Source organism: Linepithema humile, chromosome 4 (assembly GCF_040581485.1).
Source record: "Linepithema humile isolate Giens D197 chromosome 4, Lhum_UNIL_v1.0, whole genome shotgun sequence".
Taxonomy (NCBI): Eukaryota; Metazoa; Arthropoda; class Insecta; order Hymenoptera; family Formicidae; genus Linepithema; species Linepithema humile.
This window is the reverse complement of record NC_090131.1, coordinates 9,548,177-9,575,024: the sequence shown is the minus strand read 5'-3', so window position 1 is coordinate 9,575,024 and position 26,848 is coordinate 9,548,177. Positions and strand designations below refer to the sequence as shown.

The 26,848-nt window shown below is 35.8% G+C and overlaps 2 protein-coding genes and 1 long non-coding RNA gene across 11 annotated transcripts in view; 1 reads left to right on the top strand and 2 right to left on the bottom strand.

Annotated features, from left to right (window-relative positions):
- Positions 1-26,848, bottom strand: part of Oseg5 (intraflagellar transport protein Oseg5) — a 323,588-nt gene that overhangs the window by 280,277 nt on the left and 16,463 nt on the right. The gene's annotated exons all lie outside the window — the stretch shown is intronic.
- LOC136999640 (uncharacterized) lies at positions 16,002-19,279 on the top strand. Its single transcript, XM_067354068.1, has 2 exons — positions 16,002-17,180; positions 17,840-19,279. The coding sequence occupies exons 1-2, from the start codon at positions 17,044-17,046 to the stop codon at positions 18,009-18,011; spliced, it is 309 nt and encodes a 102-aa protein (XP_067210169.1). The 5' UTR covers positions 16,002-17,043; the 3' UTR covers positions 18,012-19,279.
- Positions 24,763-26,823, bottom strand: LOC136999638 (uncharacterized). The gene is made up of 3 exons (XR_010889953.1): positions 26,387-26,823; positions 25,753-26,067; positions 24,763-25,689 (listed from the first exon to the last, which is right to left on the bottom strand). It is a non-coding gene; the product is annotated as an uncharacterized lncRNA (long non-coding RNA).

Sequence of the window (26,848 nt, the reverse complement as noted above, 5' to 3'; positions counted from 1 at the left end):
GTCGGTCGGTCGGTCGGTCGGTCGGTCGGTCGGTCGGTCGGTCGGTCGGTCGGTCGGTCGGTCGGTCGGTCGGTCGGTCGGTCGGTCGGTCGGTCAGTCGATCCAGTCGGTCAGTCCCGGTCGGTCGGTCGGTCGGTCGGTCGGTCGGTCGGTCGGTCGGTCGGTCGGTCGGTCGGTCGAGTCGGTCGGTCGGTCGGTCGGTCGGTCGGTCGGTCGGTCGGTCGGTCGGTCGGTCGGTCGGTCGGTCGGTCGGTCGGTCGGTCGGTCGGTCGGTCGGTCGGTCGGTCGGTCGGTCGGTCGGTCGGTCGGTCGGTCGGTCAGTCGGTCGGTCGGTCGGTCAGTCGGTCGGTCGGTCGGTCGGTCGGTCGGTCGGTCGGTCGGTCGGTCGGTCGGTCGGTCGGTCGGTCGGTCGGTCGGTCGGTCGGTCGGTCGGTCGGTCGGTCGGTCGGTCGGTCGGTCGGTCGGTCGGTCGGTCGGTCGGTCGGTCGGTCGGTCGGTCGGTCGGTCGGTCGGTCGGTCGGTCGGTCGGTCGGTCGGTCGGTCGGTCGGTCGGTCGGTCGGTCGGTCGGTCGGTCGGTCGGTCGGTCGGTCGGTCGGTCGGTCGGTCGGTCGGTCGGTCGGTCGGTCGGTCGGTCGGTCGGTCGGTCGGTCGGTCGGTCGGTCGGTCGGTCGGTCGGTCGGTCGGTCGGTCGGTCGGTCGGTCGGTCGGTCGGTCGGTCGGTCGGTCGGTCGGTCGGTCGGTCGGTCGGTCGGTCGGTCGGTCGGTCGGTCGGTCGGTCGGTCGGTCGGTCGGTCGGTCGGTCGGTCGGTCGGTCGGTCGGTCGGTCGGTCGGTCGGTCGGTCGGTCGGTCGGTCGGTCGGTCGGTCGGTCGGTCGGTCGGTCGGTCGGTCGGTCGGTCGGTCGGTCGGTCGGTCGGTCGGTCGGTCGGTCGGTCGGTCGGTCGGTCGGTCGGTCGGTCGGTCGGTCGGTCGGTCGGTCGGTCGGTCGGTCGGTCGGTCGGTCGGTCGGTCGGTCGGTCGGTCGGTCGGTCGGTCGGTCGGTCGGTCGGTCGGTCGGTCGGTCGGTCGGTCGGTCGGTCGGTCGGTCGGTCGGTCGGTCGGTCGGTCGGTCGGTCGGTCGGTCGGTCGGTCGGTCGGTCGGTCGGTCGGTCGGTCGGTCGGTCGGTCGGTCGGTCGGTCGGTCGGTCGGTCGGTCGGTCGGTCGGTCGGTCGGTCGGTCGGTCGGTCGGTCGGTCGGTCGGTCGGTCGGTCGGTCGGTCGGTCGGTCGGTCGGTCGGTCGGTCGGTCGGTCGGTCGGTCGGTCGGTCGGTCGGTCGGTCGGTCGGTCGGTCGGTCGGTCGGTCGGTCGGTCGGTCGGTCGGTCGGTCGGTCGGTCGGTCGGTCGGTCGGTCGGTCGGTCGGTCGGTCGGTCGGTCGGTCGGTCGGTCGGTCGGTCGGTCGGTCGGTCGGTCGGTCGGTCGGTCGGTCGGTCGGTCGGTCGGTCGGTCGGTCGGTCGGTCGGTCGGTCGGTCGGTCGGTCGGTCGGTCGGTCGGTCGGTCGGTCGGTCGGTCGGTCGGTCGGTCGGTCGGTCGGTCGGTCGGTCGGTCGGTCGGTCGGTCGGTCGGTCGGTCGGTCGGTCGGTCGGTCGGTCGGTCGGTCGGTCGGTCGGTCGGTCGGTCGGTCGGTCGGTCGGTCGGTCGGTCGGTCGGTCGGTCGGTCGGTCGGTCGGTCGGTCGGTCGGTCGGTCGGTCGGTCGGTCGGTCGGTCGGTCGGTCGGTCGGTCGGTCGGTCGGTCGGTCGGTCGGTCGGTCGGTCGGTCGGTCGGTCGGTCGGTCGGTCGGTCGGTCGGTCGGTCGGTCGGTCGGTCGGTCGGTCGGTCGGTCGGTCGGTCGGTCGGTCGGTCGGTCGGTCGGTCGGTCGGTCGGTCGGTCGGTCGGTCGGTCGGTCGGTCGGTCGGTCGGTCGGTCGGTCGGTCGGTCGGTCGGTCGGTCGGTCGGTCGGTCGGTCGGGTCCGTCCGTCCGTCCGTCTTAGCGGTTGTGACGCGCGCGGTAAGAAGAGGAAAGGAGGCGTATACCACAAGGTGTCAAATAAATACAAACTAAATATGACAAAATAATAAATGAAAAATATACATATAATACTATATATATCACTGAAGAAAAATGTCATATATTTTTCTTATTTTTATCCTTATGTAGTAAATACTAAATAACTAATTAATCAATTAATTAATATATACATATACACATATATTCAATAAATAGTTATCTTTATTTTGTATTTTATATGATAATGACTAAAATAATAAGAGTATATATCATTTCAGTCATTATATAAACTATAAAATAAAGAACTATATTCAATATGTATATGTATGTATTGAATAATTAAATAACTTATTTATTTATTTTGTATTAATTACATAAGAATAAAAGCAGGGAATCATATAATATTTTTTCTAATTAGATATATAGTATTATATATACATTTTTCAAATATAATTTTATTATATCTAATTTATATCTATTAGATACCTTGTACAAGTCTATTTTGTCTCGTATGTACATCATACAGTCATACGATAAAATTTCAATTGCGAGAAAAAAGGTGAAATGACATAAATTATCCGATAAAACATTAACAGACCACACGTGTAGTAAATTACTAACTAAAAGAAATATGTATTTCTTAAAATCTGCAAGCTCACGATAGAGCGCCTCTGACAATATTTCTTACAATTTGCCAGCTCACGAATAAATCGTCTTTGGCTCTTTTTTTTCTAAACTGTCAGTTGACATTAGATCGCCTCTGACTGTATTTATTAAAAATTGTCAGCTCACGATAGATCGCCTCTGACAATATTTCTTACAATTTGCCAGCTCACGAATAAATCGTCTTTGGCTCTCTTTTTTGTAAACTGTTAGTTGACGTTAGATCGTCTCTGACTGTATTTATTAAAAATTGTCGGCTCACAATAGACCGCCTCTGGCTTTTCTAATTCTACATCACCAGTACACGCAGGGTCGGATTAAACATGTTTGAGGCCCCCGGCCATCTCTTGTAATGAGGCCCCTTAGTACCATGTCCAATAATACTGGCTATTTGGCTTTATTAAATATTGGGTTTCTCTTGGTCAGAAATCTTATTCCTAAGCTCCATTACCACGTCAAGGTGGAGACCCGTCAATGGAGTTTTTTCTTCTTGTTTTTTTGTGTTTTTATAGTTTTTATGATTTTTATGATTTTTTTTAATTATTTTTTTGAGATTTTTGTTTTTTTTTACTTTTTAATGAACAATAAAAAATTTTTATTTGTCTTTCTTTAAATATATATCTTAGTGTTAATATTAGTATATATATATATATATATATATATATATATATATAATTTTCAAATAAATCACATTAATGTACCAAACGTCTTCTTAACTTTTTATTCGCGAAATCTTGAATAACATCATTAAAATTTAATGCTTTAAAAAACTCGTTTTCAATGCTAATAATACTCAAATTGTTCAATCTTCCTTCTATCATTGTATTTCTTAAAACATTCTTAATTAATTTCAATTTTGAAAATGATCTCTCCCCTGTAGCATTACTGATCATCATACAGAGATGAATGCGCAATGCTATTTCTACATTTGGAAAAGCTTCAAAGAGGTGATTTTCATATAAATAGTAATACAAACTTTTTAAATTTAATTTTTGTATTGAGGCATTTTCAGATTTTTCTTCATTAAGATCTGCTTCTTGATCACTGTCACTTTCTCTAACGGTAGTTCTTTCCGATTCACTCATTTCTTCCTCCTGCTTTTTTATTTTTTCCTGACCTTCTATATCTTTTGTCCCATCTTTAAATTCCTCCTTCTCTGTAGAAAATTTTTCTTTTTGCAATAAGTGTGAATTAATTTTTAATTCATTTTTCAAATATGCTCTTAAATGAAAACATTCTGATATCAATTCTGTTTCATTTACGTCCCTATTGTAAATAGAAGCAAAATGTGTACATGAATTTGTCAACGTTTGCTCATTTACATCAGTCAAAATTTCCAAAAATCCAAATATAAAATCCAAATACTTCAAAAATGTTTTCATAAGCTTTAGAGCGTTTAGTCAAATTATTTAAAAGTGTGTCAATAACAGGCAAGAAAGTTTCAATTTTAAATTTTTCACTTCCTTCTAGAATCACATCTGGATCTAGTGTATCCGTATTATCGAAATAAGTCAAACGAGTACTACGTTTTTTGATGCGTTTGTTAATATCTTTGTAAACAGAATTTGGCGCAATCCCATTTGCACGCTTTTCGTACCAATCAAATTTATTTCTCTTTTCGCTAATATATAACGTCAAAGATTTCAAAATTTTGACAGCAACAGACAAGGTCAACGTTGTTTTCTGTAACATCTTATTCGTTTTATTAAGTCTCATTAATACATCGTTCCAAAAAATAGTTAGAAAAACCGTTTCCAATCTTTCCATATTTTTCTTCAAACCAGTAGCTCGGGTTTTAGTTTCTTCGGATTCATTTTCAGCAGTAATGAGTGTTTCTAAAGCTGTTTTGATAGTTTTATATCCATTATTTAATGCGAAAACAGCATCAGCACGAGCTGACCAGCGCGTATCAGACAAATTTTTAACTACTTTTTGTCTTGGACCTAAAGTAGCTAATGCTCTTATTAATACAGCCCATCGGTGCGTTGACGCAGAAAAGAAAGTATATAGGTTTTGAACGAAATCAAAATATTTACAAACTTCTTCTGTTGATTGTGCGGCTTGAACGCCAACAAGATTTAGAGAATGTGCACTACAGGGAATAAAAAATGCTAAAGAATTAATGTCATTAATTCTGGCCTGCAATCCATTATATCGTCCAGCCATATTTGCGGCATTATCATACGACTGGCCTCGGCAATTTGAAATGGATATATCATTTTCATTTAGAAACTTGATGACAACTTCACACAGATTCTCTGCGTCGTGCCCATAAATCGGTATAAACATTAAGAATCGTTCAACTGATTTACCGTTTTTACAATATCGGATAATGAAAGTCAACTGATCTACATGACTTACATCAGGCGTTGAATCTATTGAAATAGAATAATATTTCGCTTGTCGTATCTCGGCTATAATTCCCATAAATACTTTTTTTCCCATAATCTCGATTAATTCTTCACATATTGTTGAGGAAAGAAAAGAAGTTTTTCCTCGTCCACTATTCCCAAACTTTTTTATATGTTCGCGCAAAAATGGATCAAATTCGCTTATTAGTTCTAACATTCCTAAGTAATTACCATTTCTGTTAGAACCGAAAATTTCATTACTACCTCTAAAAGGCAAACCTCTTGATGCTAGAAATTTTATCACAGCAACTATTCTTCGAAATACTTCGATCCAGTAATTACGTTCTTCGTTAAGTTGAAGTTGTAGTTCAGTATCTATTCTTCCGACTACTTTTGTGCGCCTGATATAAGTATATAAATTTTTTCTATGCTCAGAGCTATTTTCATGATCTGAAATGGATTTTAATCCATGTTTCCAATCATTAAAGCCAGTTGTAAATGAAGTATCCGACTCATTGAGCAATTTACAAGGAAAGCAAAAAATTTTGCCTTGAGACGGCGAATATAAAACCCACTCGCGTTTAACCTTTTCTCCATTTTGAAGTTCCCGGTAAAAATAGGAATTTTGTAATTTTCTGGATCGATTGATTTTTTTGTTTCCTTCAATACTTTCATAGTTTCGAACTGACGCCTTATAATCCGCATGTACATCGAAATTTTGGCATTTTGTAAATCCATTTTTAATCCAGTATTCCTGTAATGCGTTTCGACTTCCTCGAAAAAGCTCCCATAAAGCTGGATCTGAACTTGGTTCATTTAATTGACTATCAGAAATATGAGGAATAGCACTTTGTCCATTATCATTTATCCGATCATCAGTATAATTTGATTCAATATAGTTGGGAGTATTAGATGTAGATGGACCGATTTCCAAAACGTGTGGTTCCAATGGTGGATCTGTACTCTGTTCTTTAGATCCGTTGTCATTGTCAGAATAAGAAATGACAGTTTCAGTATTATCATTTTGATCGACAGGTAAAATGGAAGAAGAATTAGACACAGAGGAATCTAAATTAACAGACAGAGTAGTGACATCTGTACTATTTTCAGTGCTAGTATTTGTTGTTTGAAAATACGAATTTATATTTTTCAGATTTTTAATGAATAATTCTTCTTTTTTAACTTTTTTCCTTTTTTGAGCTCCACTTTCAAAATTTCGTTTCATTTTGCTATAAATGTGCCGTAAAAAATAGCAAAAGACAAGGAAGTAGAAAGACACAAAGCAACAAAAAAGACACTAATTAATTTCCTGGCTTCTCTTTTTTTAGTATTTCTTATTACAAGCGTTTGAAATAAATTACTTTATTCTCAATCAAAACTTAAAAGTTTCATTAACCCTGAGCGCTAAAAAACTAAATTATCTCTTGGAAAATATACGAAACTGTTCCTTGATCTAGAGTTACATTTCTCTAGCGAGTGCAAGAAGTAGTAGCGGACGAATGGAGCCTATTGCCGACTTGTCGAATAGAGTCGAAGCGCCGCGCGCCGCTGCCGCCGCTATCAGCTATCAGTGATTTCGGATTTCTGGACGCTACGCTAGCTGCCTGCTGCCGGAGCGCGTGGTGGGGGCGCATACAAGAAATGAAAATCGTAGCTCGGTGCTCGGCGGCTCGGCGCTCGGCGGCTAGACGGCTTGACGGCTCGACGCTGTCGGCATCGTCGGCACATCACTGAGCGTCAAGCACCGAGCGCTACGAGAATTTTCACAAATTAAAAAAAAGTTTTTATTTGCTAATTTGCTGTTAAATGGTTTTTTTTTCTTTTTTTTTTGGAAAATATTTCAACAAACTTGAGGCCCCCCTAATTGCGAGGCCCCCGGCAAAAGCCGGGTTGGCCATTACGTTAATCCGGCCCTGAGTACACGTTAGATCGCCTCTGGCTTTTCTAATTCTACATCACCAGCACACGTCAGATCGCCTCTGGCTTGTCTTATTCTTTATTGCAAAATACTTTTATCAAATCATGTGCTTTATATATATATTATGTATATTATGTACTCCATATTATTTATATTCATATCAAAATATCTATATAAAAAATTAACAGCATTTTGTATACTGTTTTTACAAGAAATGTATATGATATATGCCACATTTTTTATTTCTAAAACATGAAATATAAAGATATTTTTAATTTCTTGTGTCTATTATTTGTAAAAAAATCTTGATAAAAGAAACAACATCAATTTTGCGACTTGCAAAATCTGTTTCAATATATGCTTCTTTTAAATACTTACGATTAGCCTTATTTTACGTGATTAACTTGATATTTAAAATACGTATTAAAATCGAAAATGTATTTCTATTACAGCAGAAAAGAAACATTCTTGTCTTACAACACAGAGAAAGGGCAAGATATAATATTGTCTAAAGTACAGTCTAATAAAAACTGTTAAAATTGAACATTTTATAAAACCACTGTAATTCATGAAAAATCAGAACTATTATTTTAAAAGTATAGACATATTTCGACTGTGTGTTTTAAACTGCACTACACATTCAAAAATCAAAGAATAATTTTATTTCTGCAAAATTGTGTATAATGTCAGTGGAAAAGTGATTTATTTGTTATTGCATATACATGATATTTTACCATTCCTTTCTGGTGTAAAACTACAATGTTTTTTTTTTTACTGAATTAGAAATTAATTTTATATTTTGATGTGTGTTTTAGATACCAAGATAAACGCATAAAATAAAGCTAATTGTAAGTATTTAAAAAAAAGTATATATTGAAACAGATTATTGCAAGTCAAAAAATTAATGTTTTTTTTTATCAAGATTTTTTTAAATGATACATTTTTCAAATGATACATACAAGAAACTAAAATATCTTTATATTTCATGCTTTATAAATAAGATATGACGTATGTCATACGTCATATAACTAATATATAATATAAGTTATATGACATATACATTTATTATAAAAATATATACAATATACAAAATGATATTAACTTTTTACGTAGATACTTTGATGTGAATATATATAATATGGAGCATATAATATACATAATATATACACATAAAGCAGATAAATAAAAGTACTTTACAGAAATTAGAATATTAATGTATGTAACTAAATAATGTAAATGTTTGCAAAAATGTTGCAAAATTTATGTATAATACGTACACTTTTTTTATCTTTCAGAGTGCCTTTAACCCATTTTCTTCAGCTGGGTTTCATTGCACATAACACACACACACAACTAACACACACATAACTACACACGCACACTAACCTAAAAGATTCTGATATGACAGATAGCACTGAGAACTATATAGCGCTGTTGGAAAGTAAAGTTATCGTACGTCGATGGGTTCACTGCACATGCGTGTGCAAAACCTAGTATTAAGGCGCAGAGCGCACTATACCTGTGTTACTGAAAAATTTTAGTTAGTTGATCCGTGACCGTTGCTTACGATACGTGTGCAGCAAGAAGCTTCTTTTGTTAACGCGAAACTAATAAAACGTATCTATAAATATACTAAGAGTCATCTTTCTCTTCAACCCTGTCGTTCCTCTTTCTTTTCGATAATCATAACAGGTTATGGGCCCAGGCAAGCAGCCTGCGTAACACCCGATTATCGAAGTCAGAGAGCGATAGAGAGAAAACGGTTATCTCGATTTTTTTTTTTCTTTTATGGTCGACACGTGGTCGCCATTGTAGTGTACCGGTAAACGCGTATGGGAGAATAATCGAACGAAAATGTCGGAATCAACTCTGTTAAAAAACATTAAGAAGTTTGATGGCTCGAATTTTCAAGCGTGGAAATTTCGAATGAACTCGATGCTTGTCGCGAACGCGATTCAAGACGTCGTAACGGGCTCGCGAGTCATGCCAGAAGACGCAGACTCTGCTGAAGGCAAAAAGTGGGCGAAAGACAATGCGACGGCCATGTGCATAGTTTCCTCGTCGATAGAGGATTCTCAGCTCGATCCCATGCTCAACTGCACCACAGCGAAGCAAATGTGGGACAAGTTGGTGAGAATTCACGAGCAGAAATCAGTGTCGAACAAGATGCTCCTGCTACAAAAGTTCCACGGATATTCCATGGAATCAAAAGAGTCGGTTGTACAACACGTGTCCCGGGTACAAAACATAGCGTCTCAACTGAAGGATCTGGGAGAAGTGATTTCGGACACAGCCATAATGGCGAAGATTCTTGGAAGTCTACCGATTAAGTACAACGCTCTTCAGACAGCGTGGGACAGTGTACCTGAAGAAGGTCAAACCCTTGATAATCTATTAGAACGGTTATTGAAGGAAGAAAGAAGACTCGAAGGTGACGATGACGTCACTCGAGCGTTAGTCGCTGTTAGTCTCGGCGGAAACAAAAAGAAAAAGTTCGCCGTGAAACAAAGCAATAACAAGGAGGAAAACCGCGAAAGTAGAAATACGAGTGTCGAGTGTTTTTATTGTAAAAAGAAAGGACATTTTGCTCGCGATTGCCGGAAAAAGAAAAGGGACAAAGACAGTGCCGGCGAAGAACCCCGTGAGTGTGCGTTTGTCGCCACGACAAGTGAACAAAAACAGCGACAAGTAAAATCGGAAACAGTGCCAAACAGTGAGGTCGTAGAACGACTCATGACAGCCGACATAAGCGAAGTCTGGATTACCGACAGCGGTGCGTCCAGGCATATCACTTACCGACGGGACTGGTACAGTGAGTTCGAACCAAGCAGTGGCGAGTCGGTATCACTCGGGGACAATGGCGTGTGTGAAGTCACCGGTAGGGGCACTGTGCTCATCGATAGACTAGTAAACGGTAAATGGTGTGAAGCTCGAATCGAAAACGTGCTCTACGTTCCGAAGATTCGAAAGAACCTGTTTTCAGTTGGCGTATGCACTGAAAAAGGTTTCGATGTTTTGTTCAAAGGAAAACAAGTGACAATCAAACACAACGGTGAAGTCTTTGGAGTCGGTCTGCAACATGTCAATCAGATATACCGAATGCTCTTTAAAGTGAGAAAACCAAGTGTTGTGAAAGAAGCAAATGTGTCAACTGTCAACTTGCGTGTCTGGCACGAGCGAATGGGACACGTAAACAATAAAGTGCTGCGCGAAATGACGCAAAAGGGGCTAATTCGCGGTGTGAAATTAGCGGACACTGACAATTTCTTCTGTGAATCTTGTGCCTTTGGAAAAGCACATAAACTTCCATTCAAGAAAAACGAGACAAAAAGAAACACAAAACCGGGAGAATACATACATTCGGATGTATGCGGACCATTCTCAACAAAGTCGATCGGTGGTGCTAGATTCTGCATAATCTTCAAGGACGACGCATCAGGATTTCGGTATGTTTACTTCATGAAACACAAATCTGATGTCTTCGACATTTTCAGGAAATACGAGAAGTTGATCAACAACAAATTTGGCAAACCAATGAAGGTGTTACGTACGGACAATGGTCGAGAGTATTGCAACCATGAAATGAAGCGATATCTCGAGGCTCGTGGTATCGAGCTGGTAAACACGGCACCTTACACTCCTCAGCAAAATGGGAAAGCCGAGCGCGACAACAGAACGATCATCGAGAGTGCGCGCACGATGATAATGGCAAAGAAACTTCCTCCATCACTATGGGCGGAAGCAGTTGGTACAGCAGTGACCGTGCTCAACCGAGTTCTGCCTACCGGGAAAGAGAAAACGCCATACGAGATCTGGTTTGGAAAAACACCAGATGTCTCTCATTTTCGAGTGTTCGGATCGGACACGTATATGCATATAGATAAACAATTTCGCAAGAAGTTAGATCCGAAGGCCATAAAGTTAATCCTAGTTGGATATCAGAATGACTCGATGAATTACCGTTTGTACAATCCACAGAATAAGAAAATATCTATATCAAGAGACGTTACATTCAACGAGAAGTCACAACTTGGGGCAGAAAAGGGTGAAGAATTCCAATACATCCTCCCAGCGGACGAAAACAAAGATGTAGCAGAACCCGTCGAGCTGCAACCGGAGGAAGATCAGGAAGATCAGGAAGATCAGGAAGAACCTGAAAGAAACAAACAACCAGAAGATCCTCTAGAAAAGGGTCAAAATCAATCAGACAGTGTCAGACAATTGCGGGACCGAACAAACATCCGACGACCCGTAAGGTACGAAATCGACTTTGCTGAATATAATCCACCAAACACATTTCAGGAAGCAATGAACAGCGCCGAGGCAGAAAAATGGGCCGAGGCAATTCAGGAAGAGTTCGACGCGCACGAGAAGAACGAGACTTGGTCCATCGTACCAAGGATAAAGGATCGAAAGGCCATAGATTCGAAATGGGTGTTCAAGGTCATACGAGACACGTCAGGCGACGTATACCGGTACAAAGCGAGACTCTGTGCACGAGGATTCCAACAAAAGGAGGGACTCGACTACACGGAGACCTTTTCGCCAGTCGTGAGATACGATTCGTTGAGAGTTTTATTGGCCATAGTGACTGAACAGGACTTGGAACTCTCACAATTCGATGTGAGAACAGCCTTTCTTCACGGCGAGCTGAAGGAAGAGATCTATATGGAAATACCGGAGGGACTCAACATCAAGAGAGAAGAAAAATGCGGTTCAGTGTGTAAACTAAACAAGTCATTGTACGGCTTGAAACAAGCACCCAGGTGCTGGAACGAAAAGTTTCGCGAGTTCTTAGAGAAATATCAGTTTCACGAAACGGAAGCCGACAAGTGTATCCTTCGAGGACGAGTAGACGGTGTAAATGTATTTTTGGCACTTTTTGTAGATGACGGACTCATCGCAGCAAAAACAAGTAAAGCCCTCGAGTCTGTAATAAAATCGTTAAGTAATGCGTTCGAAATTACAATCGGGGATGGAAACTTATTTGTCGGAGTACAAATAGAAAGAAATCGAGTAAAGAAAACCATGTTCTTGCATCAAGAAGCGTATGTCAAGAAAATTCTTAACAAATTTAAAATGATTGATGCAAAAGCGGCAAGTGTTCCTGCCGATCCGCACGCGCGACTAGTTCCAAAAGATCGCGACGATGAAAACCCAAGTAAAATACCGTTTCGAGAGGCAGTGGGTTCGTTAATGTTTCTTGCGGTTGTAACGCGACCGGATATCGCATATTCGGTGAATTCGGTCAGTAAATTTCTTAGTAACCACAATGAGAGTCACTGGCAAGCAGTGAAACGAATCTACCGGTATTTGATTGGAACAGCGAAAGTCGGGATAATGTACAAAAGCGGCGGGAGTAACTCGGAGTTACACGGGTTTTCAGACTCGGATTTCGCAAGTGACGTGGAGACACGTAGATCTACCACGGGGTATGCGTTTTGTCTATCGAACGGGATCGTAACGTGGTCGTCCCAACGACAAAAACTAATCACACTCAGCACAACGGAAGCTGAGTACGTCGCGGCAGCAGCGGCTGCAAAAGAGGCCGTTTGGCTGAGGAAATTGCTAAACGATCTCGGGTATGTACAGGTAACTGCGACAGTTCTGCGACTAGACAATCAAAGTGCAATCCGATTAATAAAAAATCCTGAGTTCCATAAGCGAACTAAACATATAGACATTAAGCATCACTATGTTCGCGAAACTGTGGAGAGAAGGAAAATATCAGTAGAATATGTTCCTACTGATCAGCAGCTAGCTGACATGTTTACAAAAGCACTACCAAAGACACAGTTTCAGCTTCTATGTAACGGCTTAGGCATAGGATTCTCGACGCACTCTAACGGCGGGAGTGTTGGAAAGTAAAGTTATCGTACGTCGATGGGTTCACTGCACATGCGTGTGCAAAACCTAGTATTAAGGCGCAGAGCGCACTATACCTGTGTTACTGAAAAATTTTAGTTAGTTGATCCGTGACCGTTGCTTACGATACGTGTGCAGCAAGAAGCTTCTTTTGTTAACGCGAAACTAATAAAACGTATCTATAAATATACTAAGAGTCATCTTTCTCTTCAACCCTGTCGTTCCTCTTTCTTTTTGATAATCATAACAAGCGCCTCTCTGATATTATCCGGGAACTAATTTATTGCTATTTTTTCGTCTGTTATAGACATGTGTATTTTGTTTATAAATTTGTTTGTGATTGATTGTGAATTTGTTCATAATGATTGTGACAAATTAGTTTTTTTGATAGTAATTATAACTTTATTTTAGTCATGCGATGTTAGCCGACCACTTTTTTAGTATAACAGATAATTTGTGATAACTGATAATTGTAATTAATAGGAAATCGTTTGTGATTTACAAATATACTAATGTTACGTTTGCAAATTGATAAATTTCTTAATTACTTGCAAAATAAGTTTATTTTATAATTGTATTGTGCATGCGTATCCGCCACGCGTAACGCTTCAACGCGCTTTTTCTATAGGAGTTCCGAGTATATACTTTGCGCATGCGCAATACAATTATAAAATAAAATTATTTTGCAAGTAATTAAAAAATGTATTGATTCACAAACGTAAAAATTGATATATTTGTAAAACACAAACAGTTTCCTATCAATTACAATTTATCAGTTATCAAAATCTGTTTATTACTAAAAAGTGTCGGCTGACATCATGATTAAGATAAAATTGGTAATTACAAAAAAACTAATTTGTCACAAACGTTAAAAACAGACTCACAATCAATCACAAACAATTTACAAATAAAATACACTCACACAAGTTAACACTAGCCAATTGGCGTGTGACACTTAGCTAGTGTTACTTGTCAGAAAAGTTAAAAGTAATTAAATTTAATAATTTCTGTCGGCTACTTTCATATAAATTACGGCGTACTGAGTGTGGACTAAAACCTAAAATAAATCCATAATGTTTAAATACACACATAATTAATTAATTGAATAATAACTTTTTATTAAATTTATGATTCTAATTTAATATTAATTTAGCAATGATAATATTTATTTCTTAAATAATATAATGGGAGTCTGAGTTGCTGTTTACATCAAAGTTCTATCTTCATTTTTTTGGCGCGTGTAACCGACGCAAGCGCGGCTGGACGAGATCCGATATCCCACATTGCCAATTGGCCAATTGGACACTAGGATCTTCCGATTAGTCAACTGTGCTGATTACCTTAGGTCGTAGTATTGCGTGATGTATGCATCAGGCTTAATGAGACCCTCCCAGCGCGGCGATTTTGTTTTTTCATTCTTCCCTGTGATAACATTAATCTGTACGGACGTGTTTTTCTTACTTCCGTAATTTTTCAAGTTATTACGAGGAATATTTCAGAGATTCAAAGAATCATTTTCATTTATCCAGTATCTGAGGTAAGTAATTTTTCAATAATTTCATATAACAATTAATTTGATAATCTTTCTTTGAGTTTAATGATTGATTAAAAATCATTCGATACCGCGGCTTTTCGTTATCAATTTTCTCTCAATTTTATTTATCGTATATGTGTTATTTCGTCTCAATATATTTGTCGCGATTATTTTTGGCATCAAACAATAACATTGAGTGATTTGTTAAACTAAAAATGTGAATTAGTTGCAACTTTCGGCTTGATTTTCGTAACTTAGCAGCGAGTCGCTGGCGCGCGTAACTAACAATAAGAGCACAAAGATCGTCGTAATCGTTCCCGACAAAGTTGTAAACGTAAGTCGGAGATGAAGCTTTATCTAAAGCTTTTGATCTGTCGTTACAATCATATCAAATTATAGTATTAATTTATATGTGATTTACAGGGCTGGGAAAGTTATTTTGTAAAAGTATCCAGTTAAAGTTACAGTTCTTATCATTGAAAAAACAACTAGTTACAGTTACAAGTTACCGATTCTAAAAAGTAACACGTTACAGTTATAGTTATTTAAAAAGTAACGAGTCGTTACTTTTCAGTTACTTTTTTGCAATAAATGTGCACTACTATTCTAAATATACGAATCTTACATTTCAAGATTTATTAACTTATTATATACTACATAGGTATTTAATTTTGTTATATTATTTTATATGTAATAAATCACAATTGTTTTAAACTTAAAATAAAAATACATTTAAAATATTAAATTAATTAATAAATAAATAAAAATAAAATTAATAAATAAAAATAATTTAAAATATATTATTATACACTTAGAATAAAAATTATAGGATTAAGATTTTATGCTTATATGATAATCATCCTCAAAGATAATTTATTACTGAGTAGCAATGCATTCTTTAAATGAGAATTTGTTTATTTCTGTTGAATTTCATAATTAATATCTATACGGTTATCCGTCTATTTATTTAAATATCGAATCTACACTTAATATGACAAATCCTATGACAATTTTGTTCCTTTTCTTATGCATATGTTTATGCGACTATGCAAGTTTGTCTGGATAGGCCCTAATTCTTACAATTAATACAACCGTATATAGAATATTAAATTAACTGTTAAACTAGTTACCATAAATATGTAACTAAGTTAAGTTACAGTTATAGATGAAGAAAAAGGAACGAAGTTAAGTTAGAGTTACCGAAAAAAAATAACTGTAACTGTAACTTTGTTACAAGTAACGAGTTATTTCCCAACCCTGAATATTTTACATATTATACGAGTTTTATCGGCTTGAAGTATTGCGGGCAACGTGACGTCTACTTTTTCACTTTCGGCCTTGCGATATGGCCAACTTCTGACTCGTGCGTTAGAGATTGACGTATGTCAATTGAAATTGTAGCGCTGTTAATTATTAATTAATTATTGAAGTTGGCCATATCGCAGGGCCGAAAGTGAAAAAGTAGACGTCGCCCGCGATATTTCAAGCCGATAAAACTCGTATAATATGTAAAATATTTATATTAAATTATACATTGTTGTATTCTTTTCAAACAGCGCTACAACTTTTCTTACATCAAAATATCTACATTATTATAAAAAAAATTATGCATACCTTTCCGTTCGTTAACACGAATAGCTTTTGTAAGCAACTATTATGCTCACAATAGAGTTCAGTTTGAACCATTTAATTTGATATATATTTGTTATGGTCTATCTCTTTTAATTTAAAAAATAAAAGGGGGTGGCCACTTTTGGCGGGACACCCTGTATATTTACAGTAATTCAGTTTGCTACAAAAATTTTGTATTAGATGGGGTACTTTATTTACCTTGGACGGGCCAATCCAGTTGATTGCGCTGCAGAATATTTTCGCAGTGTATTTCCAGAAGATGAGGAGATTTTATCACACCTCACCTTAAATGCAAGAACTGGACCAGAAGGATGTAAACTGCGAGACAGTCGCTTTGCACAAGCATGTCAAGGTTCGTAAAAAATACTGTTAGTGTTTATATTCTACATTGATTACGTTTACACGTCAAACTTAATCGGGTTTAGTAACATTCGTAGTTCTGAGGTTGGTTAATCACAGTCATTCTTCTAAAAAATGGAACGGTTGTCATTGACTAGCCTTGGAACAACGGATCCCAGTAAACGAGAAAGTATTGAAAGTTCAGAAATAGGATTGAAAATTATTGAGAAGAATTCATTTACGATGATGCCGAATTCTATTTAATTCTTCTCAATAATTTTCAATCCTATTTCTAAACTTTTAATATTTTCTCGTTTATTAGGATGTCATTAAATTTGATTAAGAGTGACATGTAAACGTAGTCATTGAATACATGACGATAACTAAGGTGTTTCTCGTCGATTTTTCCAGATGCCATGAACTCAAATAAACATTTTCCCAACCCCAACAACGTCGAATTTCATGAAGCCCTGGAAAAAGCTCTGAAAAGCCTTAAAACCAGAAAATGGCGTTATAATAAAAAACGACGACAAGAAAATGAAGAGGAATTCTTACCAAATCAACGCCGGCGAATGGACAACGAAGATGAGGTCTGTGCTCTTTTTTTTTTACTAGTTGTACTAGTTCAGAATTTATCTTTCATCTTCCAATGTGGAGGGAAAAAGATAAACTCTGAACTAGTGCAGCCAGTTCAGCTAAAAAGAACAGATCTATGTATGATCTACAGGAAACTACAGGATTCGAGGACATTCCGGAGGAAACCGAAAACGGCAACGAAATGAAAGAGACCCAGCACACGGAGGAAACTGAGGAGACCGACGAAATGGAGAACACTCACAATCAGCTCTGGTAAAAAAATGTCATATTTTCTTATAAATCTTTTAAATTTTAGAAATTTTTTATAATTTAAATTTATGAAGAATTCTGAAAAAAGTATAAAAATTCAGATTTTTTAATATTTTTTAGAAAATTATAGAATAAGAAATCTACTATAGAATACGAAATTTACTATAAAATACGAAATACATTGATCTCATTATCAAAAATCTGAATGTACGAATTAAAAAAAGAAAGGAAGTTTTTTGAAGGAAGGAAGAATGAGAGAAAAAATATTAGGGCACGATATGACTAAGCGAATGACTAAGCCGGGAATTGAACCCGGATCTTTCGCTTTTCGGGCGACTGTTCTCTAGCCACTCGCGCCCTGATATTTTTTTTCTCGTTCTTCCTTCCTTCAAATAACTTCCTTCCTCTCTTTAATTCGTACATTCAGATTCTCGATAATGAGATAGATGTACGCAATTTTCGTACACTTTAGTATCTCGAATCCGAGATCAGTGTGCACTTAATATGTTTCTGTAGATGAATTGAAATTTCTACATGGAAAACATTAATAATTTTTGCACTATCAACCAGCGATAGCTCGAGAAACTCTGTAATATATATTAATTTTTTGAGAAAGTTTTAGAATTTTTATAGAAAATATAACAAATTTTATTTTTTACCAGGGAGGACAACAATATCGAGAAAACCCAATACATGGATGAAGATGACGCCGACGAAACCGAGGACAACGTAGACGACGACAAGATCCTAGAGGAAATGGCACAGGACGAAGATTTGCAGTTGCCACTGGAACAGCAGGAAAATTTCATGGAAGATACAGAATATTTGTGGTAAATTTTGTATTTTTTTGGTACCTTGGAGAAGCAGTATCAAATTTGGATGTGCTTCACAGAGAACGGCGGGGTGGGGCCGTTCTCACCCCTAATTAATTTTTCTTTTTCAGGTATAAAGTATGGAGGGGCAAAAGGTTGATTGTGCTTCACAGAAAAGGGCGGGGATGGAGCCCTTTTCCTTTCATATTAAAAATTATTTAAAAAATTATAATTTTTTTATAATTTATAATTTAATTAATTTGTTAATTGTAATTTGAAATTTAAAATTACAATTAACAAATTAATTAAATGTATATAAATTAATTATATACATTATTATATAAATATGTATATACATATATACATAATTATATAAATTAAGAAAATAAAAGAGATAAGTACGAAATAATAACAAAAAATAAAAATAGAGGATATTCGTGCCTAAATCGCTGGTTATTATTCGCTAATTTTTACAATCTTCTCGTTTGATACATGAGTGTGTTAACAATCTTTGTATAGAAAATAAAAATTAAAACAATATTTAGACGTTTCGATCAGTAATTTGATCATCTTCAGTAACGCAGGAAATTCGCAAAATAAAACCGTTTAATTGTCATACTATAAGATTGCTATTAAAAAGTATGTTAAAGGTCTATATTGTGGAATAAATTTGAGTTGTCGAGACAAAAAAAAACCAACATTTATTCCACAATGTGGACCTATTACATACTTTTTAATAGCAGTCTCATGGTATAACAATTAAACGGTTTTCTTTTGCGAATTTTCTGCGTTACTGAAGATGATCAAATTACTGATCAAAACGTCTAAATATTGTTTTAATTTTTGTTTTCTATACAAAGATTGTTAACTTATGTATCAAACGAGAAGATTGTAAAAATTAGCGAATAATAACTAGCGGTTTAAGCACAAACACCCTCTATTTTTATTTTTTGTTATTATATAAATTAATTATATTATAATATATTATATTAATTATATTATATTGATTATATACATTATATTATATATTATACATATTATATATTATACATATACAGATGTACACATATATCATTATATATACATTTATACATATATAAAACTTTTAAAATTATACATCATATGTATAATTATATACATATGATGTGTAAATGAATAAATGCTTTTTAATTACAATTGAAATAACTAATACTGTTTTTTAATGAATAACCTTTATATATCTTTATAATAAAAAGAAAAGGAGCGAGAAGGGGACAAAGAGGGAGGGTAGCCGGTACGAAAATGCATTCTTATGCTGATACTTTACTGGTATTGTGAGAGTACACGTACAATCATAACCTTATATCAAATGCACAGTGGCGCTACGGTAGCGTTACCGCGTACCAATACGGTGTACTGGTAATGTACGCCTATGGTACGCACGTACGTGGTAGGTACGGTACTGATACGCAGAGTACGACGTACGTTTACCATACCAGTACCGTGGAAGTATTTTGTTATCTGGGTAATATTAAAATTTTATATTTTATATTATATTATAATTTATATTATATTGTAATTTATGCTATTTAATATTTAATAATAAATTTATGAGTCTTTAATATATTTATAAATATTTAATAATTGAAAAAATAGGTTAAACTTTAGAAAATTACATTAAACGAGATATTTCGATCCTACGCTTTCGGTGATCTTCCTCAGTAGAACAAATATACATAAACAGAAATTAACTAAATCGTTACATTAGATCTCAATGTTAAAATCAACTATGAGTTAATACAATTAAAGGTTAAAAAAATTTTAAATATTATGTTATCCCAGACAACACACATGTCTAAAATAAGGTCATAAGACGTCTTATGTCCCGATTTTGGACATGCATGTTGTCTGGAATGTAAACAATAATTGTGTTAACGAAAAAAAAACGGAAATTAATTTAAATTATTAAAAAATAAAAAGAAAGTGAGCATGTTTTTAAAGGCAGTCGGAAACATAACATAATAATGTAATTTTCTTTATCTCAATTTGCTTTAATTCAATTCCACTCAATCGCCGGCATTACTGTACAAATAATCTAGCGTTACACATATAGTGCATCTCTGATGTCGCCGCTATTTTCGGCTATGTGTCCTCTTATTATAAGGTCTAAGAACACCGAGCTGTCCTAACTGTCTCGCTCGCACTTCATTAGACCGTCGCATGAGAAAGACAGCTATAGGGACACCACCACGGTGTAAGAATATAAGGTGGTTTCACGGCAACAAATTTTTGTGATTTTCCTATCATTGTTCCACATTGAACCGCTAGGTGGCTACGTGTTGAGGGACTTGAAATATATATATATATATATATATATATATATATATATATATATATATATATATATATATATATATATATATATATATATTTCTATATATATATATATATATATACATATATAGAAATTTTATTAAAATTTTATTGTCCTGCGGAACTTAATTATAAATATTCATTTTCTTAAAAAAACTTAATTTTCTATAAAAACTGGAATACATTATTAATTATTTTTTCTGTAAATTTAACTAAGAATAATTTGTTATAAAAAAATAAAAAAATATTTTGTCAGTAATATATATTTTTATACACAATGTCAAAAGTTTTATTTTAAAAAATTTGTATTATTTAGGACTATAATTATATATAGATGTGCTTTAGAGATTCATCATCTATCTTTTTCTATCCACATCTATCCATATCTTCTATTCTTTTTTACTTGGGATCTTGTGTGACATCTTGTGTGACATGCCTTAACTATGACATCTTGATCACAGATTTTTTGATAGAATACAATGGTCGTGAAACCACCTTATATTCTTACACCATGGACACCACTAACTCGACATCACGTCTTGCAATGCTTTCTCTCTCGATCGTCCGACTTGCGCTAAGGATGCAAATGTCCCCCACTATTATCCCCCTTCGCTGCTCGCTGTGCTTCTCGCTTCAAATCAAATACGCGTTTGTGTGATGCCTTCGATTGTTTCACACACGTATACCGTATTGCCGGCGAGGGACACCATACGTGTCGATACGTGTACATACGAGACGAAATAGACTTATACAAGGTGTCTAATAGATATAAACTAAATATAATAAAATATTGTATTTGAGAAATATATATTTAATACTATACATCTAACTGGAAAAAAACGTCATATGCTTTCCATATTTTTATTCTTATGTAGTAAATAGGAAATAAATTAATTAATTAATTAATTAATTAATCAATACGTACATATACACATATATTGAATATATTGTTATCTTTATTTTGTAACAAGGGTAAATTTATATCTTTTATTGCCGGATTCGGCTCGCCGGTGCCAAGGTTCGGGGAGTGGGATGAAAACCGAACTTACGACAACCTCGGTTATAAAAATAAACTTATTTTATTCAATAAAGTTAATAATTACAAAATAACAATAACCAAAAGAATTCAAAGTAATATAAACAAAATAAGAATTGATACTATTAAATAATATTTGGAATAGTACAAAATAATACTCGGAAGAATACAAGATACAAAAAAATAATATTCAAATAATACTCAGAAATAAAGTTTTGTCTTAACAATCATAGTCGGATACGGTATCGCTAACGCTATCGGTCGTAGTTAATCGCAAAAACTAAATCTAATACTTTACGCTAATCTAACCTAAACTAATTTATTTATCGCAGTTGTAAGGTTTAGGATGATCGAGAGGTTCTTTCTTGAATAATAAATCTTTTTGAAAAAACAACACTGGTATTATATTTAACACACAGATTAATACACAAGGAAAAGAGGGGGTCGCGATATGCCACGTTCCCTTTTTCCAAAAGTTAATAAAGAGTTTCTTATTACCAAAGGTACGCTCACCTTTGTTAAACACTAAGTGCACGCTCGCACCTTTTACTTTCAATTGTTCTTTTAACACTTTTTAGAAAATACTCCGGACCAGTACACGCTCGCACGGCCGTAAGGATACTCTCTATACTGTTCGTCTTCGTCGTTCTCTCTTATATCGTAGCTCCGAATTTTCAGCTCCGATTTGTCCCTATTTGTCTCTTCTTTCTAATAGATGGCATTAATCGCCTAATACACGAGTGGCCTACCGACGCTTGTCGCGAATGGTCTCACTATATATATATGTGTATTACCTATATTCTTACACAGTCATACGCAAACGCTAATCTAACCTCGTTAACTATTCTAATGCAATCGCTATCTTAACCTAACGTCTATCGCGCGCAAGCAGGGGATTGAGCATCGACATATAGAATGGACTGAGCATCGCGATGGGTAAGCGCGCGCCTGCTTTAGAGTGAGAGGTACTACATCTGAGGCCTATGTTTGTCTCTCTTTTTGCAGGGCCGTCCAAATAAAATTGCAGACCATGCGCATTTTTCTATGAAATGTGTAGTCAATAGATTTTTTTAGAATTTATTTTAAAATTTGTTTTAATATATTTAATATATTTATGAATAAACAATAAATTTGCTTTAATTTATATTATATTTATATTAATATTTTATTAATTATAAAGTTTTATAAATAGATATATATTTACAAATTTTATTATAAATATTATTATTATCTACACACTATACTAATGTTATAAATAATAAAAAAATTATATTGTTAATATAGAAAATTTTATTTATTTACATTTATAAAAAATTACAATACTACACATTATTATAAAATATTATTATAATATGATATATGCCACTTACAGGATATTGTTATAATTATATGTATAAAACAAAATTTTATTATATAATATTTATAGTTACATGTATTTCTTATATTTCTTATATCATGTATTTCTATATCTATCTTATATCTATTGATGCATAAATAAAATTGTTTTTGTTAACTTATGTCTTATTCTATTTATGACTGCAGATTTTGTCTTTGCTGCGTGATTTAATCTTATTTTTAAAAAATTAACAAAAATTAATTTTATTAATTGATATCTATGATCGTTTAAATAATTTTGTTCAAAACAGTGGTCCTTATGATAAAAAACATTACTCGTTACTTTGCGTAAACTTTTCATTAAAAGAAACTGTAAAAGATTTTTATGTTGAGAAAAAATATTATTTTCCCTAAAAGTAATTTCACCTATTTTACACAATAATATTACATCAGCAGATGCATTAATTAAACCACCTCTTGATTTTAAATGCTGTAATTTTGAAAACGTTGTGTCACTGTGTAAAAGAGTCAAACAGACATTGCATGATAAGTCTTTTGATATTTTACGTACTATAAATCCTGCAATATAGCCAAGTACATTATCAATATAATCTTTATTTATTACCTCAAATAGAGCATGAATATTATAACTGTGGTCATAATTTATATTATTATTCAAAATATCAATGTCATTTTCTTCAGTTATACAAAAATCTGCAGTCATAAATAGAATAAGACATAAGTTAACAAAAACAATTTTATTTATGCATCAATAGATATAAGATAGATATAGAAATACATGATATAAGAAATATAAGAAATACATGTAACTATAAATATTATATAATAAAATTTTGTATATTATCAATATTATCTTTATGTATATTAGTGGAAGTAATATTTAAAAAGATAGTATCGTCTAAAGCAACGCTATTTGCATATTTTGAACCGCTAACTTGTGCATGCGTTAGCAATTTTTTAAAGACAGCCATGAATTGCGTACAAGTAGGGTTGTTATTATGACCACAATGATTTCGTACTGCAGAAAAAAATAATTCCAAGACGTCCTGGGATAACTTATATGTTAAAAAATACGACATATTATTGTTTTTTTGTATCCAATTTTTAAATATTCCTACAATACTATTTAAAGTAATAATTAACCCAAAAAATCCAGTTTTGCGTTTTAAATGTAAAATTGAAACTCCTTGATATTTTAAAGAAAATATATAATCTATGAAACAATTAATTTTTTGTGTAATTTCTGTTAAATTTTTCGTAGTAATAGGTTGTCTAGATGGAGTAATACAAAACTTATTTCGAGAATTTAAGACATCAAAAATATCATTAAACATTAAGCAAAATTCTTCTGTTGCCTTACTATTTGCGAATTCCGGGAGTTTAATAGATTCTCGGAGATACTGCATACCTTTTGACACACTATTGCTTAAAACTTGAACCGCGAGACAAACTTTCATTTTTTCGTTGTACCAATTTAAGTGTCGAAGTCTAACTTTAGTATTTACATGTAATCCATATTTTTCTTGTATGTTTATCAATTTTTGTACAAAGTCATATCGTATCTCTTCGTTATTCTTATTTTGAAGAACTTTATATTTAGCAAAACAGTTTCTAACTAATTTAATCATATGACATGCATCTAATATGATATATATTCGTTTTTTAGTAATTGGATGCAGAAAGAATACTTGCAACTCTTTATCAACTTGTAATTGTGCACCTAATATATTTGCCATAGTAAAATTATATTGTGGACCGTCAAAAGTTAATAAAATTATGTCAATACCTGTTTCATGGATACTTTTTAAAACGTTTGTAATAATATTAGCACGATTCCTTGCAGTCAATGCATCGATGAAATAATACGCAACTGGTATTTTCCAATGTTCGTTAATAGCTACTGCCATAATAACAACCACTTCTTTAGCTAAAGGCAATTCATCACTATCTAGTTTTGTCCCAAAATTAATGAAACCTATGTATTCTTTTCCATTAAAGTCAATCTGTTTTTTTATAGACATATCATCAATTTGTAAACCGCAAAGAATAGTGTGATTCTTTTCAATAGCTTCGCGTGCTTTTTTTGTTAAACAATCTAATGCAGGTTGTGAAATTCCGGGGGATCCATCGATAGAATAGTACCATTTACGGATTGTGGAAGGATGTGGTAAAATATTTATAAATGATCTCTGGACGAAGTCATAGGCTTTAGGAGAGTAGAAGTGTAATGTGGCTGCAAAAGTTTTCAATTCTGGAGGAAAAGCATTAAATTTATGCTTGTGTGAAAGTACTTTTTGTACTAATGCTACAGGTGCAGGAGATTCTGTTGACTGGAAAAGAATACATAATTTTGATACGTATTAATGTACACATAATTTACAATGATCACGACAAAATAACTCTCCGCAGTGGGTATTTTTGCTAGAAATATTTGCAATAATGAGAGCAATGTAAACAATACATTCTACATACATACATACACATATATATATCGCCATTATTGTTAACATACATTGTAGAATGTATTGTTTACATTGAAACTAATTACTTACTTGTAATATATCTCTAGCTGTGCTTGTTATTAAATTATTATCTTTTAAAGTCTTCATCAGTGAGCGTAAATCTTTAACTGTTTTCTGTAGTTTTCCGACTTTATCTCTAAGGATGCGTTCGGGGAGCGCGCTATCAGCGCTATTGTGTCATTCTATCCTTGTTTTATGTCTAATGAGCGATAAAGATAGAATGACGCAAATAGCGCTAATAGCGTCTCCCCGAACGCACCTTAAATCGTTTTATCTCCTTCCGTTTTTCATGCAGTTCTTCAATGAGTGCTTCCAAGCAGGTTTCTGCTTCAAACGGTGATTGTGAAACCTGTTTGACGTCTATATCACGAAATGTTCTAATATTTTTTCGAGGCACTACTTCATCTTCAGTTGCCTGTTCCATTGCTAAGGATCTTAAGCATAAAAATAATAACACTTATCAACAGTAATTATTCAATATTTTGTTTGTAAATTACCTTTTCAAACATGTATGTTCCTTGTTGCAGTATTGTGTACTTTCTATGCTCTCTTCTATGCTCTCTTCTATGCTCTCAGAGTTGCTACGATCAGTGGTTTCTCCATTTTTCTGTAAATTTATAGATGGGACTGCATAGATGGGACTGCAAGTTTATAGATGGGACTCAGATTTGATATATTTTCTTTCCCCAACAATACTTTTTGTGAAATCTTGTTCATTAAAATGTTTTGAACACACTCTTGCATTTGGACTGATCTGCTTGATGTTTAATGCAGATAACCATAATTTCTTTATGTGTTCTTTTTCTGGAACTCTGAAAATAATGATAATGTATTACTTTATATTGTATAATTCAATTATTATTATATTACAAAATATTTAAAATAATGTTCTAAATATCTCTTATCTGTAAAACGCATAATCTAACCTAACTTTTTATAATTTTACTTTACACAATTTTTATTACATACTATTACATATCTTAATTTTATTATATAATATATAATTTTAATATATATTTAACAAAACTATGCAAGTTACGTATATAATATAATTATATACAGCTTTAAAACAATATGTTTAAAGAATGTGTTACAATAATGTCCTATAAAAAATACTTTTAATGTACTTACTTATGCATCTGTATATCCTTTTTATTTTTATCATACGTAATTTTGCACACAAAACACCTTAAAACCATTTTTTAATTTTTAAAGATAAAGATAAACGTTTCACGTTATTCCAAAGCGAGTAGGCGAAGGTGAGGTGTCAAATTTAATGCTATGTTACTGCTAGAATTCTGGAGGGGGACGAAATAACAAATCAGAAGCTTGCAAGAGAAACAAACATAGGCCTCAGATGTAATACCTCTCACTCTAAAGCAGGCGCGCGCTTACCCATCGCGATGCTCAGTCCATTCTATATGTCGATGGGATTGAGATATCACCGTACTCTCAGTCCGGAAGTCGGGTAACCCTGGCTTAAGAGAGGTAATACCCTTTCCCGGTTGATCAGGTGACGAAATATACGGATCGACCGCACACCGGGAGTACCCTGGTTAAGAGAGGTTGCATCCTTCTTTTCGGTCGAGACAG

Coding starts and splice junctions, on each gene's coding strand:
- LOC136999640 (XM_067354068.1), top strand. CDS start 17,044: ATGTATGATCTACAGGAAACTACAGGATTCGAGGACATTCCGGAGGAA. Junction 17,181..17,839: donor AACACTCACAATCAGCTCTG/GTAAAAAAATGT, acceptor ATTTTTTACCAG/GGAGGACAACAATATCGAGA.